The 19192-nt window shown below is 35.1% G+C and overlaps 1 protein-coding gene across 2 annotated transcripts in view; it reads left to right on the plus strand.

Moving 5' to 3' along the window:
• DYNC2H1 (dynein cytoplasmic 2 heavy chain 1) overlaps positions 1-19192 on the plus strand; it is a 306843-nt gene that overhangs the window by 171565 nt on the left and 116086 nt on the right. For both annotated transcript variants that reach the window (XM_053562839.1, XM_053562840.1), the window contains 5 exons: positions 2658-2723; positions 3856-3906; positions 4974-5051; positions 7909-8040; positions 9053-9125. In XM_053562839.1, the coding sequence (XP_053418814.1) occupies positions 2658-2723; positions 3856-3906; positions 4974-5051; positions 7909-8040; positions 9053-9125 (400 nt within the window). The remainder of the gene's footprint in view (positions 1-2657; positions 2724-3855; positions 3907-4973; positions 5052-7908; positions 8041-9052; positions 9126-19192) is intronic.

Consider the following 19192-nt stretch of genomic DNA (forward strand, 5'->3'; position numbering starts at 1 on the left):
GTGAATTCCCTTCTTATTCATTCCAAAGATGAGTAACTTTTCTTATTAGGGGTTTCTTGCTTATTTCTAACTTACATATTTGTACCTTAGTTTATACGTACAGTCATTTATTTTTAGTGCTATAGTATATTTGCTGATGAAATTTGAATCCTTATGTCATATATTTTACAATGAAATTAAGGAGGTTAAATATTCAATACCATGACAATTTAGCATATCAATGAAACATAGTGAGACTACTTTGAAGTCACTTTACCTTCTTTAAAGCATTAAATTAGGCTAAGGGCAGTTTTTGTTATAGTAGGAAAGGGTTTGAACATCTTAACCTCCGTAATATTTAGTATGCAAGTAGAATTTTTCATTGCATATCTTTAAGAATACTTTTCTGTTGTGAACAATTAAAAATCATTAAAAATAATTATGGCTTACAATTCTTAAAACATTTTTAATTGATGAATTAATATCATCAAATCTGTTGATAATGAATATCTGTTTTATAAAATTCATATTTCTGAGTAATATCAAACTTAAACCTTTGCAGCATGAATTTAGCATTCCATATTTTCAGCAGTAAATAAAAATTCAGAAAGCACATTAATCATAAAGCAATGAGATCTGTTTAAGATTTAACACTAGAACCTTACTTAGGATAGAACTAATTTCATGTTTTAGTGAAAGCTTTTTGGCAGTCAGCATAACGTTAAACTGCCTGCCAGAGTTCCTCTCATGCTGATTTTGCCCTTGTGTTGGTCACAGCAGCAGCAATAGTCTTGAAAATAGAGACAGATTAGAATTCTTAGTATTCACATTGTATTGAATTGAAGCCAAGTTGAACTGGAACAGAAAAATGATTGACGTTTTTGTAGCAAGAAATTTAGACTTTTAATAAACTAAACCAAATAGAGAAAGCTGTCTAGCCCTTTCACTTTAGATCATTAGCTATGCCATTTTTTTCTTTAAGAAATAAAAGTTTTAAATTCAGTTAAGTATTTTAGATAATTATAGAATATATTGCATATTTGGTTCTCCCAAACTTGTGATTGTAATAAACTATTTAGAAGTGACTACCTTTGAATATCATTTCTTCATCTCAGTTTTATCATTTGAAATAGGTATAAAATAATGAAAGTGGCTTTTACAGTATTAGCTTCCAGCTGTATTGGGTGAGTGCACAGGAAATGGTTGGAAGGACACGTGGACAGTATATATGTATCTGCGGGGGTACATTCCAAGACCCCCCCAGGGGATGACCAAAGTCGTGACTAATGCCAACCCCCGTAGAATACTAGGCTTTTTCATTACATACATACCTGAGATCAAATTTAATTTATAAATTAGGCACAGAAAGTGAATAACAACAACAAACTATTGTTATAATAGAACAATTATAACAATGTATTATAATATGATATTGCACTTCTCTTTCTCTGTCTCCCTCAAAATCTTACTGAACTGTACTCACCTTTGTTGTGGCCTATGGATCTGATAACTGAGATGGCTACTAAGTGGCTAATGCACAGGTAGTGTGTACAGCTGGCAGCCCCTGGACAGAGGGATAATTCATGTCAGAGGGGGCATCCTCCCATCATGTTCTTCAGAATGGCTTGCAACTTAAAACTTAGGAATTGTTTATATCTGGGGTTTTTCATTTAATATTTTCAGACCACAGTTGACCACAGGTAACTGAAATCATGGAAGGTGGACTATTATATTCTGACTGTTTTCCATTCCATGTGAAAATATTATCTCAGAGTTCTAAAGTGGATGGAAAGAATGTCTGGTGGGGTATGAGGAAAAATTTTTTTATGCAAATACCATGAAAGTTAATGTCTGTGTACCTCACTTTATCTCCTTTCCTAAATGAATTTGTTTACTCATTGAGTAAAATTCAAATGGTTATTATGTTTTAAAATATTACTAACAGCACATGATTGTATTTACTGTAAAAATAATTTAATTTGGATTCTATTATTTTTCCTTTCAAAATACGTTTTCTTATATTAAAAAAGTGGAAATTATCTCATTGGGTGTTGAGAAATTTTATAACTTGTAGGTACTAAAGCAAATCTTGATAATTGAGCTAATTTCCTTCTGCTTAAATAACTTTGACACATTCAATATTATATCTAATCCTTTGAGTTTTCTGAAAATACAGTTAAATGTGCATAGAATTGTTCATTAAAGTGAATTACTTAGCTTCACACCCAAAGATGAGTGCCCAAACTCTATGCTATATCACCTCCTTGGGGATTACAGCAGGATTGTTATCCACAAGGTAACATCTACACCTTGTATGGTATTTTAATTAAACATATTTGACAACAATGAAAGTTGTAGAGCAGAAATAAAATGAATGAATTACAGTAAAACCTCCATAGTTGACCACCTCCTAAAATTGACCACTTCCTTATGTCAACCTAATTTTCATAGATCAGACATGCACCACATGTACGTATCCGTGGAGTAGGCCTAAACCTTTTGTTGACCACCTCTATATGTTGACCAGTTTGTTACATACAGTCCCTTGGGTGGTCAACTTACAAAGATTCTACTGTAATTTGAAGACAGAATGCATGTTTTTATGAACCAAAATTTAAGGACTATGCTTTTCCAAAGATCAAATTTTTAAGAAGCAAGATATTTATTATTCTTTGCAGGCTGATCAGTTGATGTTCGCTTTGCATTTTGTCCGAGGCATGCATCCTGAACTTTTTCAAGAAAATGTAAGTTAAATTAAAAAAGAACATTTTAGAGTTATATAAAAATGGGTGGATTTATAGTTAGATTAGAGGTTATTTAGTCTAGAAATTATATATGAATGTATTAATCTTTTAGTAAGTTAGAAATTTAGTGCCAAATGCCGATCTGCTCCCCTCTGAGTGAGCCTGACATCCCAGAGTGACAGTAAGGCAGGGAAAGAAATCCGACTTACTGAGCTGCCTGGATTTTTCTGCCCTTAGGGCACTAGAAGAGTCAGCCTTTTTAATTCCCTGCCCTAAAGAGTGGAACTGATAGATAGAAGTGAGACAATATTAGCATATAACTACATAATTTATTACTCTCACTGTCTTGTCAAGAGTCAGCCGGTGAAGTGTTAAAGTGGCTGGTTCTCAGACGTTTCCTTGAGCCTACAGGTTTATGTTTGTTTTTATGTATAATTTATTTTCCTTGTCCATGATCTTATTTCTAGTTGCCATATAAGCCCCTCTCAAATTTCCAAAGAACCTCTCTCATGCTACCATCTCTGTTTCCAGTTTTTTAAAAAATTTATTGGCAAGTGATTTTTCTCATTGTTTTGCTATTATCATAAAGTAGGAATCCAGTGGCCAGGGTGCCAGGAGATGGCAAATGGACAGGTGCTCAATTTGGTCAGATTTTAACTATCTTCTAAGTTGCTTTCATAATTAAAAGAATACAGATCATGCACAATTCTACCTATATTCTTTCTCTGTTTTTCTCCTAACTTCACATGTACTGGTTGACTTGCATAGTTCCTCCTGAACTTATTAACTTGACTCCTTTTACTTCTACTGTTAATATCCATGCCTTTCCCTCTTCCTACATAATTACCAATTAACAGGTGGTGACAAATATTAATTGAGTACAATTAAATTTTTAGATGTTGAGAATCACATATTTTTTAAATAAAATTATTCCTGATTGATTTCATATTAGTATTTTATATTGTTACATGAACTCATTCTTACTCTGTTAATATAGTAGAAGAAATGAGAAGACACGAAAGGAGGGTTTTCTGTATGTCATTGTAAGCCACCTTATATGGAAATTAAAATAATTTTATTGACTGTTTATGATTTTTATATTTTTTGTGTTCTTCATATTTTTACCCAATAGGAATGGGAAACGTTTACGGGTGTGGTTGTTGGAGACATGTTGCGGAAAGCTGTAAGTTAAAATAATAAAATTTTAATAATTCATTCACCAAAGCCGCGCCCATAGCTTAGTGGGTAGGGCGCTGGCCATATACACCAAGGATGGCGGGTTGAAACCCAGGCCAGACCTGCTGAACAACAATGACAACTGCAACCAAAAAATAGCCGAGCATTGTGGTGGGCGCCTATAGTCCCAGCTGCTCAGGAGGCTGAGGCAAGAGAATCGCATGAGCCCTGGAGTTTGAGGTTGCTGTGAGCTGTGACGCTACGGCACTCTACCCAGAACGACAGAGTAGGACTTTTCTCAAAACAATAATAATAATAATAATAATAATAATTCACTCACTGAGAAAATAGTACTGGCTTTGGCTTCACAAACTATTCCTCTGAATAGGAATTTTAAATTATTGTTGAAAAGATACTTTGATTAAAGTACTATGTCCCAGCCTTTATTGCCCTTCTGTAAGATGGACTTAGGTATGTGATTTGGCTTTGAAGACATATTTTCTTTGGGGAATAATATTAAATCCCAAGGTAATGCAGCTTCCTTTTCTAAGTACATGTATTCTACTCCAATATTAATTTTATATTTTTAAGAAAATCAAATCTTACAACTTTAAATTTTTTCTTAAATAACTAAAGTTTAAAAAATTACTTTTTTTAAACTTTTAACAACTTCATTTAAATTTAGCTTTTTCTTTAATAATTTTCTTTTTAAATACATAATAGATAACATTCTTTAAAGCAGTACACCCGAAGTATAACAAAGAACCTAGATCTTGTCTAAAATGCAAGCTATGATTTTAAAAAATATAACTCTTATGACATTTAAGTTTTTGTGAAGTTTCATGAAAGATTAAGTACAATGAAAAAATAATTCCAACATTTCCTTAAATAGTTCTTCATAACTTAGATTACATAGACTTTTACCATGGTGACTTGTAAAATACATAAAAAGTAAATAATATGTAGGATGAGTATTTTTCAAACTGGTATTCATAAAACTACCTAGCCATTTGCTATTTGTTAAACTCTTAAATTTTACCAAATATAGTAAGGAAACAATTGCTCTTATTAAAGGACTCTCAACAAAGAATACGTGATCAACTTCCATCTTGGATAGATCAGGAAAGAAGCTGGGCAGTAGCAACTTTAAAGGTACTCCTTTTCTATTATAAGGGATATTTTAATTTTTTTCTATAATTTGAGTTATTTCTGTTGACACTTTGTATGTGCTACTTACTCATACTCAGAGTTGATATTTTTGTAAATAGGACATAAAGTCCCTCAGTAAAAGGACACCAAAGAATTATTGTGATTAGTCCTTTAATCAATAGTTTATTAAGGATTTCATTTAAAAAGTATTAATAGAATGTCACAGTGTTGTTTTTTTCTCTCTCTCTCTTTTTCTGTCTCTCTTTCCCCCCAGGGTAAGTTAGGCTGTGAGGATGGGAACCTAGGGTAAGAAGAAGCAGCGCGGAAGCCTAACTCCCAGCAGCTCTGTGTTCTGTAGTTTACACCAGATGTTATTGTCGGGGATGAAAGACAAACATACTTCTCTGCAAATCTATACAGACATGTTTTCGTTCTTTCCTTCCTCCCTGCACTTTAACTATTATAACATTGTGGTAGCACATGGGAAAAGCCAGTAAGAATAGCTAGCATTTATTGATGCTTTACTATGTTCAAGGCATCGTGATTTTCAACATTATTAGGTAGCTATTGTTACTGTCCCCATTTCACAAATGAGAAAACTAAGGCACAAAGAGACTTTGGTTATGGTGACTTAGGAAATAGAACCAGGATTAAAAATTGGGCTTTTGCCCCATAGATTGAGCTCTTTATTACTACCACTGTTTACCACCTTTATTTCATAAATATTTGCTGAGTAAAATAGATGGATCCTGCTCTCATTAATTATGTATTTGGTGCTTACTATACATGACAACATAATGCCTGTGACAAGGAGTCTTTGATGGACCAAACTTTAATTGGACCCTAACCTGCATAGGCCAGTCTCTGCCCTCTGGTCACCTTGCCCTGTCTTCACCGGGAATTCTGTTGGGTTGGTTCTGCCAGAATACCCCTCACAGCTGATGTTTCCTTTTGGTGATTTTCCATCCCCTAACTGCCACTCTGTTCTTGGCTGTAAATTTTCACTTGCTGATGCTGTGTTTGGAATTGAGCCCTGTTCTATACTCAGGTCTCTTTTTCCTATTTTCACTACTTTAACTATTGTCCAGTTCTGTTTTTTCTTTCGCATCTGTGGAATGACAGATGTATATTTTATAATATTAAAAAAAACTCTTGCCATGAAAAACTTGCATGGTAGAGAACATATCAAATCATTACCTCGTGATAATTGTTCGCATTACGTGGAACTATACCCCTAGTGATTTGACTCAATGGCTAGCATGCAGCCAGAGAGCTTCCTAGCTCTGCTGTAGCCTGTCTCAGATGTCTCGCCAAATACCTCTGATTGCGTAATGCATAGCACACCTAAATGAGGAGCGATGGGGCCTTGCATGCTAATTGTCACTAAAGTTAACAGGCCACCATCAAGTGTTGTCCTAACAGGCTTAGATCATTTATTTAAAAATAGCAAGATAGAAATCAGTTAATTTTCTGCTGTGTAAGTTTCATTTTAGTTGTTACATAATGATAACTTGGATAATATTATTAGGATAAAAATGCTGTCCTTTCGAATACAATGGATTATTTAGATATAAATATGTATGGCTGAATAAATCATTTTTATATACTTGATTTATACTTATATTACATGAATTTTATACTTCAAGTATGGATTTTCTGAATTCCTTATTATTTTCATTAATAATTGTCCATAGTGGTTCTCAACCCTCCTAATGCCACGTCCCTTTGGTTGAGAACCATTGATATATACAGATTTACATTTCTGATCTTACAGCCCATTCTAGAAAAAAAGTTTGGGAAAAGTGAACACCGTTTGAGGTAAAAAGAATAAATATATTTGGGGAAACTTCTGAAAGATGATATTTCTAAAGTAAATATTGAATGCCAAATAGAAATTTATGAAGTAGTAAAGAGGGTTAGAAAGTTAGAGGCAAAAGAAGCACATTTACAAATGGGGGCATAAATGAGTATGATTTAGAAAAGCATGCTTTGTTAAGGATTTGATATTGTTACAGAAAACCAACACTGGAAAGAAGTTAAGACTATGAAGACAAATTTTATTCAAAAGAAGTGTTGCATTAGGGGAAAAGAGACATCAGTATAGAACTGAGCTCAATTCCGAATATAGTATGGACAAGTGGGAATTTATAGCCAAAAAGCAGGGGCTGTGGCGAGGGTCAGTAGATGGAAAATTGCTACAAGGAAATGTCAGGGCTAAGTGTGGATACTGGCTAAATTGATTTTGCAGGATTCTTGCTGAAAGGAGGCCAGGATGATCAGATACCAAGAGTGGGGTTAAAGAATTTGTTTGGATATTAAGAGTAGGAATTCTTGCAAAAGTAGCCTAAGAAGATTCTTGTTAAAACTATAGGAAAGGATGTGAAAACCAAGATTGAGGCATAGTGAAAAAAATAAATAAAACAAAACAACAACATAAAACAAACTTCAGAAGAGCCTGACCAAAATTGTTAAAGAGAGTCTTTGTCAAAACTTGATATGAAACTTGATGTATTTAACATGGCAGTCCTTCAAATGTGTGCCTGATTTTAATGAATCATTTCTTTTCTCCACCAGGTGGAGATAGCTAGGTACAAATGTTTCACCTAGAAAAAAGATTTGGTAACTTGCAAATATTGATTTAGTACTACTTTGGAAATATTTTATTTAATTCTGAATTTAACATTGGATGAGTGTAGAGTACTGTTGCAAACCTACAAATGATTAGGCAAACCAACACAAAGTAGAAAACAAGTAATACATAGCTAGCAATAAATAATTCTTGTTTGCTTTTTTAGTTTAAAAAATACGTATTTATATACATTGCTGACTATATATGGTTATTTTTATTTTCATTTTTTAGATTGCTCTTCCCAGTCTTTATCAGACCCTCTGCTTTGAAGATGTAGCTTTGTGGCGTACTTATTATCATAATTCAATGTGTGAGCAAGAGTTTCCATCAATTCTTACAAAAAAAGTTACCTTATTTCAGCAGGTAAAATTTAGTGTTATTTAAATGAGAAAACGTGTTTAGTGTTTTTCTTCTTATTGAGAAGCCATTTAAATGAAAACTTTGCCTTTTAGGGGGTTACTTAACTTTTATTGGATTATGTGAGGAAGGGCTTTTTGTTTTTGCCTCATTATTCAGACAGTTAAATCAGCGGAAAATTTTCTGGTTAAGATGTCTGTGCTGTAGCTTTCTTACTCCCTCTACCTCCAACCCAAAGGGAATCTTGCAATAAGAAAAATGTGTTTTTGGAAGAAACTAAAGTACAAATTGTATGGGTTCTGCACTTATTTCTTAGTGTTCTACTTAAAGAATAGACCTGATAGTGAGGAACAGGGAATTTTTTCAGATTCTGTTTCAAAATAGAATGATGAAACCTAATCATAGGTTCCACTCATTTTTTTTGCTAGTCAAACAGTTTGACTACTGTGGAAAGTAGGAGAGCTCTCCAGAAGTTGACCCTTTAGGAAATGACCTTTCTGTCTGGATCTCTTCTTCAGGGTGTTAACTGTGGGATCTCTACGTACCTTGAATTTTATTTCTCCAAATGTGCTTTGAAAACAAAAATAAGACAAAACAAAAAAAGGGAAACAACTAAAAAAAATTCATTTGAAAATGTAAACATCTAGGAATATCACAGATATACATGATTTAACATATGGTGATTTGAAAATTGTGGCCAAGATTTCTCGGTTTGCTGTCACCAGAAATGCACCTACATATCACTGTCTTCACATGCCGGTTAGCCCTTAATTAGACCCTGCCGGCATAGCTGACCTGCGTTTTCTTTTGATGATAGGCTTGAGGAAGTAAATGAATTTTAACAATTTTTTGGATATTAACAAAGTATTTTGGAATATGCCTATTATGACAGTTTCAATCATAGTAAATATTTTGGAAAATGATATGTTCATATATTTTACTAAATATTTAATTAGTATTTATTGCTGTTTAGTTAAAAGTGTTTTATTCTTAAAAATATTCTGTACTTTCTTTTAAGGTTCTTGTGGTACAGGCTCTAAGACCAGACAGATTACAAAGTGCCATGGCTCTTTTTGCATGTAAAACTCTAGGTAAGTGTAATGCTTTTCAAGAACTAGACCACTGGCCCAAATTATTTATTTTTAATTTACATTTTGGTGAATTTAGTTTAGAGATGTTTTAAATTCATTCTACTTATTTTACAATCTTTGTTTTAGAAAAAGAATTCTTTATGTTGGATATAATCATATGCAATGTTGAATTAAATTTGATGCATAATTGACATCCAATATTTAGTAAAGGTTTTTGAGGATTTAAAAAATATTTTCATATAAAAGCTTTTTAGATATTTGTCCATGATTTGAATTTCAATGTAGGCAATCAAATATTTACGCCAAATCTGAACTGCCTAAGTGCTACTTGTAGTTACATTTTCATGAAAAATTTAGACAAAGATAGATGAATTTTCATATACCATAGTCTTGGAAATAAAGTCTTCAAAATGAGTTATTAAAGCAAAAACTCAATGATTTGTCTTTTCAATCATAAATTTTATAACATATTCCTATTAAGCATTTTGAATAGTCTTGTTTGAAGAACTAAAAGTTGTCACCCATTTGGAAATAATTCCATTTTTACAAGAAAAGTTTGGAAAAAAGGGGCAGCACCTGTAGCTCAAAGGAATAGGGCGCTGGCCCCATATACCGAAGGTGGCGGGTTCAAACCAAGCCCTGGCCCAAAAACTGCACACACATACAAAAAAAAAAGTTTGGAAAAAAACTATGTCAAGGAAAGATTATGAAAAGGATTTTACTTGAAACAGAGAAGTCATTCAAGAATCATAGATCATCCACCACGGCAGCCATCAGAGAGAGCTTAGCCATGACTCTGTGCTAACTCCTGGCCATGGACCTCAGGCAGGGCCACAAAGTGACCAAAAGATGAGCAACTGAAACTCAGCTGCCCTGATGGATGCCTCACCGAACATACCAAGATTGTGCAAGACATGATTTGAAAGGCGTCTGGCTTCACCCCAAGTGAGCAATGTACCACAGAGTTTCTTAAAGTCTCAGCAACAAACAAGCCTTCGCATTCATCAAGATAACAATGGGGGCACATGTCTGTACCAGGAGGACTCCAGGGGACCTGAGCAAGGCCCTGGCCACCATGAGGAAAGCAACCAGAAAGGACAAAGCCTCCCCCACTCTGTGGATAATACATGTAAAACCTTCAGAGAAATACAAAAAGCAAACAAAAACAAAAAAGGAATCATGGATCTTTAATTTCTTAGTTATAGGAGATTTCAGAATTAGAGTGGAAATGAAAAGTCTGGCATAGTTAAAATAGTATGCTGACAGTTAAAAAAATTCTTTATTTCTACACTAATTTTTCCATATATATGAAATTTTATATGGAAACTTTATTATTAATTGTAACTTACGTATATTTGAATCAAGTAAGACTAACATAATATATATATTTCCTCTAAATTAGAATTTCTCATATAAACAGTTTAGCACAAAATGTATGAAATTAAAAAAAATTGGGCCTTTCATGCTTACCATTGAAAATCTTTGTGGTTATATATATATTAGAATATATATAACTAATATATATATTAGAATAATTATCTTATTAACAGGTAAATCTATTATATTTGAATATATCAGGGTATTATTTTGAGGAATTATCTCTTAGCATCAGATTATCAATTTTACCCTTGTGAACCATACTCTTCGTTTAAATTTGAATGTTTATAATGATAATAATCATAGCTAACACTTAAATGGCTCTTATTATATACCAGGTAGAAATTTAATAATATACATGTTATCAGTTCCTTTAATCCTCACAGTAACCTTATAAAGTAAGTGCTATCTTTATATCCATTTAAAGGTAAAGAAACGAGATTATACAGCTAATGAATGACAAAATTCAAACTTCAAAGCCTTTACTTTTATTAAATACTGAAATAGTCAAATTTATTCTCAGTTTAAAAGGTACATTGTTGGTAGAATCGTACCCTAAGTCTTAAATTAAAAGTTGTGCCTTGTACTCGTCCACCCTCATTCTAACCTACTGTAGATAGTTCCCTCCAACGGCCGTAACAAAGTACCCCCAACCTTGATAAATGTGTTGGCTTAACACAACAGCAGTTTATTGTCTCACAGTGCTGGAGACCTGGAGGTGTTGGCAAGGGTATGCTCCCTCTGAAATGGGAATCCTTTCTTGCCTCTTCTTGGAGTCTGGTAGTTTGTTCACTATCTTTGGTGGGTTTTTTGGCTTGCACTTGCTCAACTCAAATCTCTGCCTTCCTTTCCACACGTCATTTTCCCTGCTGTATGTCTTTATGTGGTTGTCTTCTTGTAAGGACATCGACCATAGTGGACTGAAGTGTACTGTGCCAGGAGTGTCTAACCTGTGGCCCAGGCCACATGCTGATAATTTGAGGACTGTTTTTTGCTTATTTGTGGTATTGGATATCACGAAAAGTATGCAGCGAACTTTTATTTTTCTCATCAGCTTTTGTTAGTGTTTGTGTATTTAATATGTGGCCCCTGGCAACTCTTATTCTTCAAGGTTGAACTTCACCGTATCTTTTTTTTATCCATTTAACTCACAATACCTGCCAACCCCGATTTTCATATGATGGCTGTCTTCTGCCTCATCCTTCACGATATGCGTGTGGGTACACACATACCCTCCTTTACCTTCTTTTGTTTTCCTCTGTAACTGTTATTACTATCTAATGTATTGTTATTTTTTGTTTATTAATTGTCCAGTAACTGTAATACCTGCCACACAATGGCACAAACTTTGTTTTGTAGTTGTATCCCCAATGTCTTAAATAGCTTCTGAAGCATATAGGTGCTATAAGTGTTTGTTAAATCAGTGACTACCTTCCTAATTGATTCTCCTTAGTTTGATTCTTGCTTCCTTTTCAGCCCCTTCTCTTCTGGAGGCTGTATGGTCTTTTAAAAATCTAAATGGAATCTTTCTTGTATAAAATCTTCAAGGTCTTCCAGAAACATTTAGAATGAAATCAGGTTCCTTATCGAGGATTGCAAAACCTCACCCCCAGCCTGGCCCTCCTCTCTAGTCTCTCCAACCTCTTACTTGCTCACTGTGCAAACAAGCCCGAGGCACTCTCTGTTGCCCTGTGTTTTCCCTCCTTTTCTTTTCATGAATGGCTCCTCTGTATCATTCTGATGTCAGCTTAAAATGCTGCATTTTCAGAGAGGTCGTAGGCTATCTCATAAGTACCAGCACATTAACCTGATTTACTTCTCTGCATAGCACTTATTACTATTGGGTATATTTCTGGTTTATCTGTGTATTTATTGTCTATTCCTATAACTCAATTGCAAAGTTAAGTAAAATGAGTCAGTTTCCAAAGAAGCTCTTAAAAGTTTATCCTTTTTCCACGTATTTAGTCTTTAATAATATGGTCTTTGTGCAACATTGCATATGACCTTGCTTATTGATTTCATAGTTTGAATCTCTATCAGTTCTTTGGAATACTTCAGTTTTGGTACTGTTTTCATCTCTAGGTCAAAAGACATTTAAGGTTTAATGGCATTAACTGAAATCCTCATGATATTCATATATTCAAATGCTTTGAAAGTTTAATATACTTGTAAAACGATGCTATCTATTTCTAAGAAAATATTATATGGCTGGATTACTGTATTACTGTATTTGGTCAAATAGCTTTATTAATATATTTTTATGTAAAATTTGAGTTTTTATTGTGTGATTAAGTTTTAAAAATTCAAAATCCTAGAAAAAGATAAGCACTTACCTCTTTTTAATCAAATTCTAGAGATTTGATTCCAAATGTAGTTTCTCAAGCATCATTCATATAGAAAGATTTAGTAAGTTTTAACAATCCTTTTTATATTCTATAAACTTTAAAATAGTAAGTATAACTTACAAAAATATCTTCATGAAATTAGTTTTGATTTGAAGATTTAACTTACTGTTGGCAGACCTCAAAGTTTTTAGACTTACCTGTTTAACATATTTCTACAAAGCAAGACTTACATACTAGAAAAATTTACTTCATTGCTTTTTAAAAATAGTGGTTACCAGATACAAATATTCTGACTTCTGCAATTCTGCTTTAATTTTGGGTTTGAAAACACTGTCATTATTGGGTTTCAAGGCAGCTGCTATCCCCTAAAATGTCACAGTTTCAGATCAATGCATTTTAGGGGATAGCAGCTGCCTTGAAACCCAATAATAGGTCCTAGGTTCTGGGTGTGCTCTTGTTTGAAAAATGATCAAATACCCCAAACTGAGACAAACATGAAACAAAATTTATTGAAGAAGAAAAAGATAGGTTTACAGAGTAAGAAAATATACAAAGCAGGATACATTCACCATAGACAGTCACCGGGCCTCCATTGCCAGGGCAAGTTGGCCAAGAGGCCAAGAGGCCTGGGCTATGGCTGGCAGTTGGTTCAGTTCTACCTCATGGTTCAGAGGTCACCTTGGAACCAGAGTCTTATTGCACATGTGGGCCTCTTGTGAGACTCTCTTAGAGCCCATAGGAGTGGGGTGTGGACTGCATGATAATTAGTCTTAAGGCTTTCCTCAGTCACCTTTCAGACTCTATTGTACCTGTTAGGCTGGAGAGTCTTCCGCATCCTTTTGCATTTGGCACTACGTTCTGATTGGTAGATTGGTGGTCCCTCCTCCCCAGGTTCAAGCAATCACTTGGGGCAAAATTGAGATGAGTGACACTAAGATGAGGACCTGGGGGACCCTTGTCCTCCTTCCCCAGGAGAGCTATTTTCTTATGAGCAAGGTATTAGTCTATGTATTTGACAATATAAAGAGCTATGTTTCCATAAAGTGCTGTGATAATAAGAACCAGAAACCTTAAAACTTATCTATCAAAAAGGTTTTTTTGAGGCATGCAGCTTTCCTAGTTTTATGCATAATCATTTACCTCTCTCATTCATGGTACTATCCTGTTGTCTGTGGTACTATGGTACTATCCATAGCCCAATTTGTCTTGTAAAGTCTGGATTTAAAGGGAAGGAAGACAGAGGATATATGCATTCCTTTTCTATTGCTCCTAGAAATGTACCAGCTTTAAACAATACCTATCTATTATCTTTTTAAGATCTTTTAAGTCTTGTGGGCTCTCCAGGTTTCTCTGCTCTAAGTCTCACAAGGCTAAATTATTGTTGGCCTTTGGAGCGCTTATTGGGAGGCTCTGGAAAGAATCCACGTTCAGACGCATTCACATTCAGCTCCTCACAGTCACAGGACTAAGATTTCTTTCTGTCATTTGGTGTCATTCTCAACTTTTAGAGGCCATTTCTGTCCTTTGGTATATAGTCATCTTCCTCCATTTTTAAAGCCAGCATTAGCAGATTGATTCCTCCTCAGGCTTACCATCTCTCTGACTTCCTCCCTGCCTCATTCCTTCTGCTTTCTTCTCTTACACTTTTTTGACTCTAATGAGAGAAATGTCTCCACTTTTAAGGGGTCAAGTGCTTAGATTGGCCCACTTGGATAACACAGGATAATCTTCTTACTTTAAGGTCCCTAACCTTACTTAGATCTACAAAGTCCCTTCACAGAAGTACCTAGTTTACTGTTTGATTGAATAGCCATGACATAGGAATTGTGAAAGAAATATTGTTAGAATTTTGCCTACTACAAAATATTTGACTCTTATTTGTTTCTAGGGTTGGGTATGCATTTGCTCATTTGGGGATTGGTTCATGTGTTTTGGATTAGGTGCTAGTTGTTGGTTTCCTTTCTTTTGTTGATGTCTGTGGTACGTTTTTAGAGTTGTCTTTTTTCTCTAATAAAGGAAAATTAACTTTTTACACTTAATTCTTAAAAGGACTTTGTTAGGAAGAGATAAACCAGGAAGAATATTATACTATTTGTAATAGTTGGATATTAATTTGCTACTAAGGTACATGAAGGGTGTAGGAGTGATATTTTTTTCCTTTTAAACTGCAACTTGTTTCTTGTTTATCACCTCAGTATTTTATCTGAGTAAAGTAAAATACAATATAGGTTCAAATTATTTCTGTGATTTATTTTTAGTTCTTTGTTTCACTTTAAAGAAATGACATTTATTTTAAAGGCGACAGTCAAAATATAAGATCCAATTATTTACAGTAGTGTTATTCTGTTAATTCACTGTGTAGTTAACATTTTTGGCTTTCTATTAAATAGTATTGAATGATTCATAGAATTTTAATGTAATTTAAATTTAATTTAAATTTAATTTAAATTAATTTTAATTTAATTTTATCAGTCAAAACTACTTAGATCAATAAAATTAAAGATTATATATAATTTTCATTTTTCTGTGTGTTTGAGAAAGAATCTCTGTCACTCAGACTACAATGCAGTGGCGTTATCACAGCTCACTGAAACCTCCAATCCTGGCCTCAAGCAATCCTTATGCCTCAGATTCTCAAGTAACTAGGAGTACAGGCCTGTGCCACCATACCTCCTATTTTTTTTTCTATTTTCAGTAGAGATTAGGTATTGCTCAGGCTGGTTGGTCTTAAAATCCTGAGCTCAACTGTTCCTCTGACTGCAGTTTCCCAAAATGCAAGGATTATAGGCGTGAGCCATCATGCCTGGGCAAACGAATGCTTATGCGAGGGCTATCCAGAAAGTATCCAGCCAGGTAATATGAAAAACAGTAAAATGGTATTAATGTGGCTGGATACTTTGTGGACAGACATTGTGTATACACTCAGGTCACTTAAAGTGCAATGAAAATTTTATTGGTGGGCATGAAGCAAGATGGCCGACCATAAGGATCATTCAACTGAGCTCTCCTAGAACAATTGCAGAAAAAGAGAAAACCCAACCATAGTTGGTACAGAGACCTTAACCAGAGTTGTAGCTTAGGGAGCACCAGCAAGGAGGTGGTGAGCTGGATACAGTGGATGATCTGGAGCCATGGAAATCTGACACATCAGCAAGTGATTGCGACCTGCTAGGATTGGCTGGCCCCCACTGAGGTGGGGACAGGAGGAAGCCTTTCTGGAGTTTTCAGTTGTTGGAGTAAGCTGTGTATTGAGTGGAAAACTTAGAAGAGGGAGAGGACTCAAACAGTATATAGCAACTATATTTGAATGCCAATTGGAGTGGATTTGCCATAGGTTTGGCGACTGGAGAGTCAGCCCTACTGAGAAGGTCTTGGTGGCCAGGGAGCTACCATTGTAGAAAGGTCATGAGGGGTCTTAGCAAGGACCTAATGCACAACCATCTTAATTCTGCCTGCTGGGATCAGAACTTCAATCTTGGGCAAGGCTAAGGGACTACTGCACCCCCTGGAAATTGGAGTCAGGGGGCACTGTGAGACTGACTTCTTGTGAGCTTTAAGATCTCAACCTGGCATGGTCTGCATGTTGAAGGAAAAATCAGGTGATCACCAAAGGCAACTAGATTTGGAATAAGGACCATAGAAATTGCTGGTTGTGCTTGCTGTCTCCTAAAAGAACCACAGTGCCACCTGGTGTCCTGGCAACATATTGTCATCAAGAGCAAGAACTTCTGTTTTTTTGCCATGAGGAAAAGCTTGGCTTTGCTCAGACCGAAGCAACTTCAAGACCTAAGCTCTGAGACAAGTTAATTTGAAGCAAAGAAGGGTGTGAGAAGGAAAAAGGGACACAAGGAGGAAAACAAGAAGAAAGAATATGTGAGGAGGAACCAACAGAAAAATCCGGGCACATGAAAAACCGAAACAGAGGACTAACCCCAAGGGACCATGAGGCAGCTACTGCAAAAGACTCTACCTGTAAAGAATTAATGGACTTGGGCTTCATGCCCATAGCTCAGTGGTTAGGGTGCAGGCCACATGCACCGGGGCTGATGTGTTTGAACCTGGCCCGGGCATGCTAAACAACAATGACAACTACAACGAAAAAAATAGCCAGGTGTTGTGGCAAGCACCAGTAGTTCCAGCTACTTGGGAGGCTGAGGCAAGAGAATCACTTAAGCCCCAGAGTTTGAGGTTGTCATGAGCTGTGATGCCCCAGCCCTCTACTGAGGGTGACATAATGATACTCTGTGTCAAAAAAAAAAAAGAAAGAAAGAAAACATGGGTGATAAGGACAATAAAAGGAATGGATGAGGAGATGGAAAGATAAAGCCAAAAGTTAGATGAGAGATGTTTAGAATATTATTGAAAGGATATGACGCAGCTTAAGGAAATGAAGGAGCCCATTAGGGGATGTAAAGATGCAGTAGAAAGTAGGTTAGACCATGAAGAAGAAAGAACCTCAGAGCTAGAGGATAAAGTTTCTGAGATAACCAGGTAGTTAAAGAGACAGAAAGCAGAACAGTCACTTAGAGACCTACTAGACTCCAGGAAGCATTCAAACACAAATAATAGGGATTCCTGAAGGGGAAGAAGATTGTCCCAAAGGAATAGAAGCCCTACTGGAGACTGTCATAAATGAAAACTTCTGAAGTTTTAATGAAGACCCTGACACGCTCCTTTCAGATGGATGTTGAACCCTGGGTCATCTCAACTCAAACAGAGCCTGTCCAAGACACACTGTTATGAACCTATACAAAGTCAAGATGAAAGAAAAAATTCTGCAAGCAGCCAGAAGTAAGTGCCAACTAACCTACAGAGGCAGAGCCATTAGGACAACGGCAGACTTTTCAACTGAAACTTTTCAAGCCAGAAGAACATGGTTATCTACCTTCAAAATCCTTAAACAAAACAATTTTAAGCCCAAATTCTGTATCCCACTAAACTAAACTTTAAAATTGATCAAATCATTTGTGGACATACAAACACTGAGGAAATTCAAAACAAGACCAGGTCAACAGGAAATACTTAGACCTATTCTCAACACTTACCATCACAATGGACCACCAGCAAAGTAAACACCCAGAAGCTAAGGGTCAAAACATATCTTCCATATCTATCCTTTGTGGTGCAAAGGATAAAACTACACAATGGACCTTTACAAAATAAGATGACTAGAACTCCATCATGCTTATGAATTCTCTCAATAAATGTCAATGGATTGAATTTACCACTGAAGAGGCACAGGCTGGGTGATTGGATTAAAAAAGTATAAGCCATCCATATGCTTCTCCAGGAGACACACCTAGCCTTGAAGGACAAATCAAGACTCAGGATTAAGGGGTGGAAAACAGTATTTCAAGCAAATGAAAATCAGAAGTAAAGGAGGGGTTACAATCTTATTTTCAGATACAAGTGGATTTAAAACAACTAAAGTGAAGAAAGACAAAGATGGACACTTTATACTGGTCAAAGGAACAGTACAACAAGGAGCCATTTCAATTTTAAATATTTATGCACCCAACTTAAATGCTCCCAGATTTTTGAAACAGACATTGATGGGTCTGAGCAATATGATATCCTATAACACCCTAATAGCTAGGGACTTTAAAACCCCTCTTACAGGACTGGACAGATCCTCTAAACAGAAAATAAAGATACAAAGGACTTAAATGTAACCCTAGAACAAATGGAATTAATAGACATATATAGAACACATCATCCCAAAGCAAAGGAATATACATATTTCTCATCAGCCTATGGTATGTACTAAAAAATCAACCACATCCTGGGATATAAATCAAATCTCAACAAAGTTAAAAGAATAGAAATTATACCTTGTATCTTCTCAGACCACAAGGCAATAAGGTACAACTCAACTCCAACAAAAATGTTCATCCCCACACAAAGAACTGGAAATTAAACAACCTTATGCTGAATGATAGTTGAGTTTAGGAAGTGATAAAAGAAGAAAACGTTAAATTCCTCAAACATAACAACGATGAAGTCACAAGTTACCAAAACCTGTGGGATACATTAAAAGCACTTAAGAGGGGAATTTATCACATTAGACACCTACATTAGAAAAACAGAAAAAGAGTACAGCAAAAACAAACTCATGAACCATCTTATGGAACTGGAAAAAGTAGAACAATCTAATCCCAAACCTAGCAGAAGGAAAGAAATAAGCAAAATTAAATCAGAGATTAATGAAACTGAAAACAAAAGAATCATTCAGAAAATTAACAAAAAAAAAGTTGGTTTTTCAAAGAAATGAATAAAATTGATAAACTTTTATTCAGATTAACTAGAAACAAAAGAAATGAATAAAATTGATAAACCTTTATTCAG

Source organism: Nycticebus coucang, chromosome 14, assembly GCF_027406575.1.
Source record: "Nycticebus coucang isolate mNycCou1 chromosome 14, mNycCou1.pri, whole genome shotgun sequence".
In the NCBI taxonomy this organism is placed as follows: Eukaryota; Metazoa; Chordata; class Mammalia; order Primates; family Lorisidae; genus Nycticebus; species Nycticebus coucang.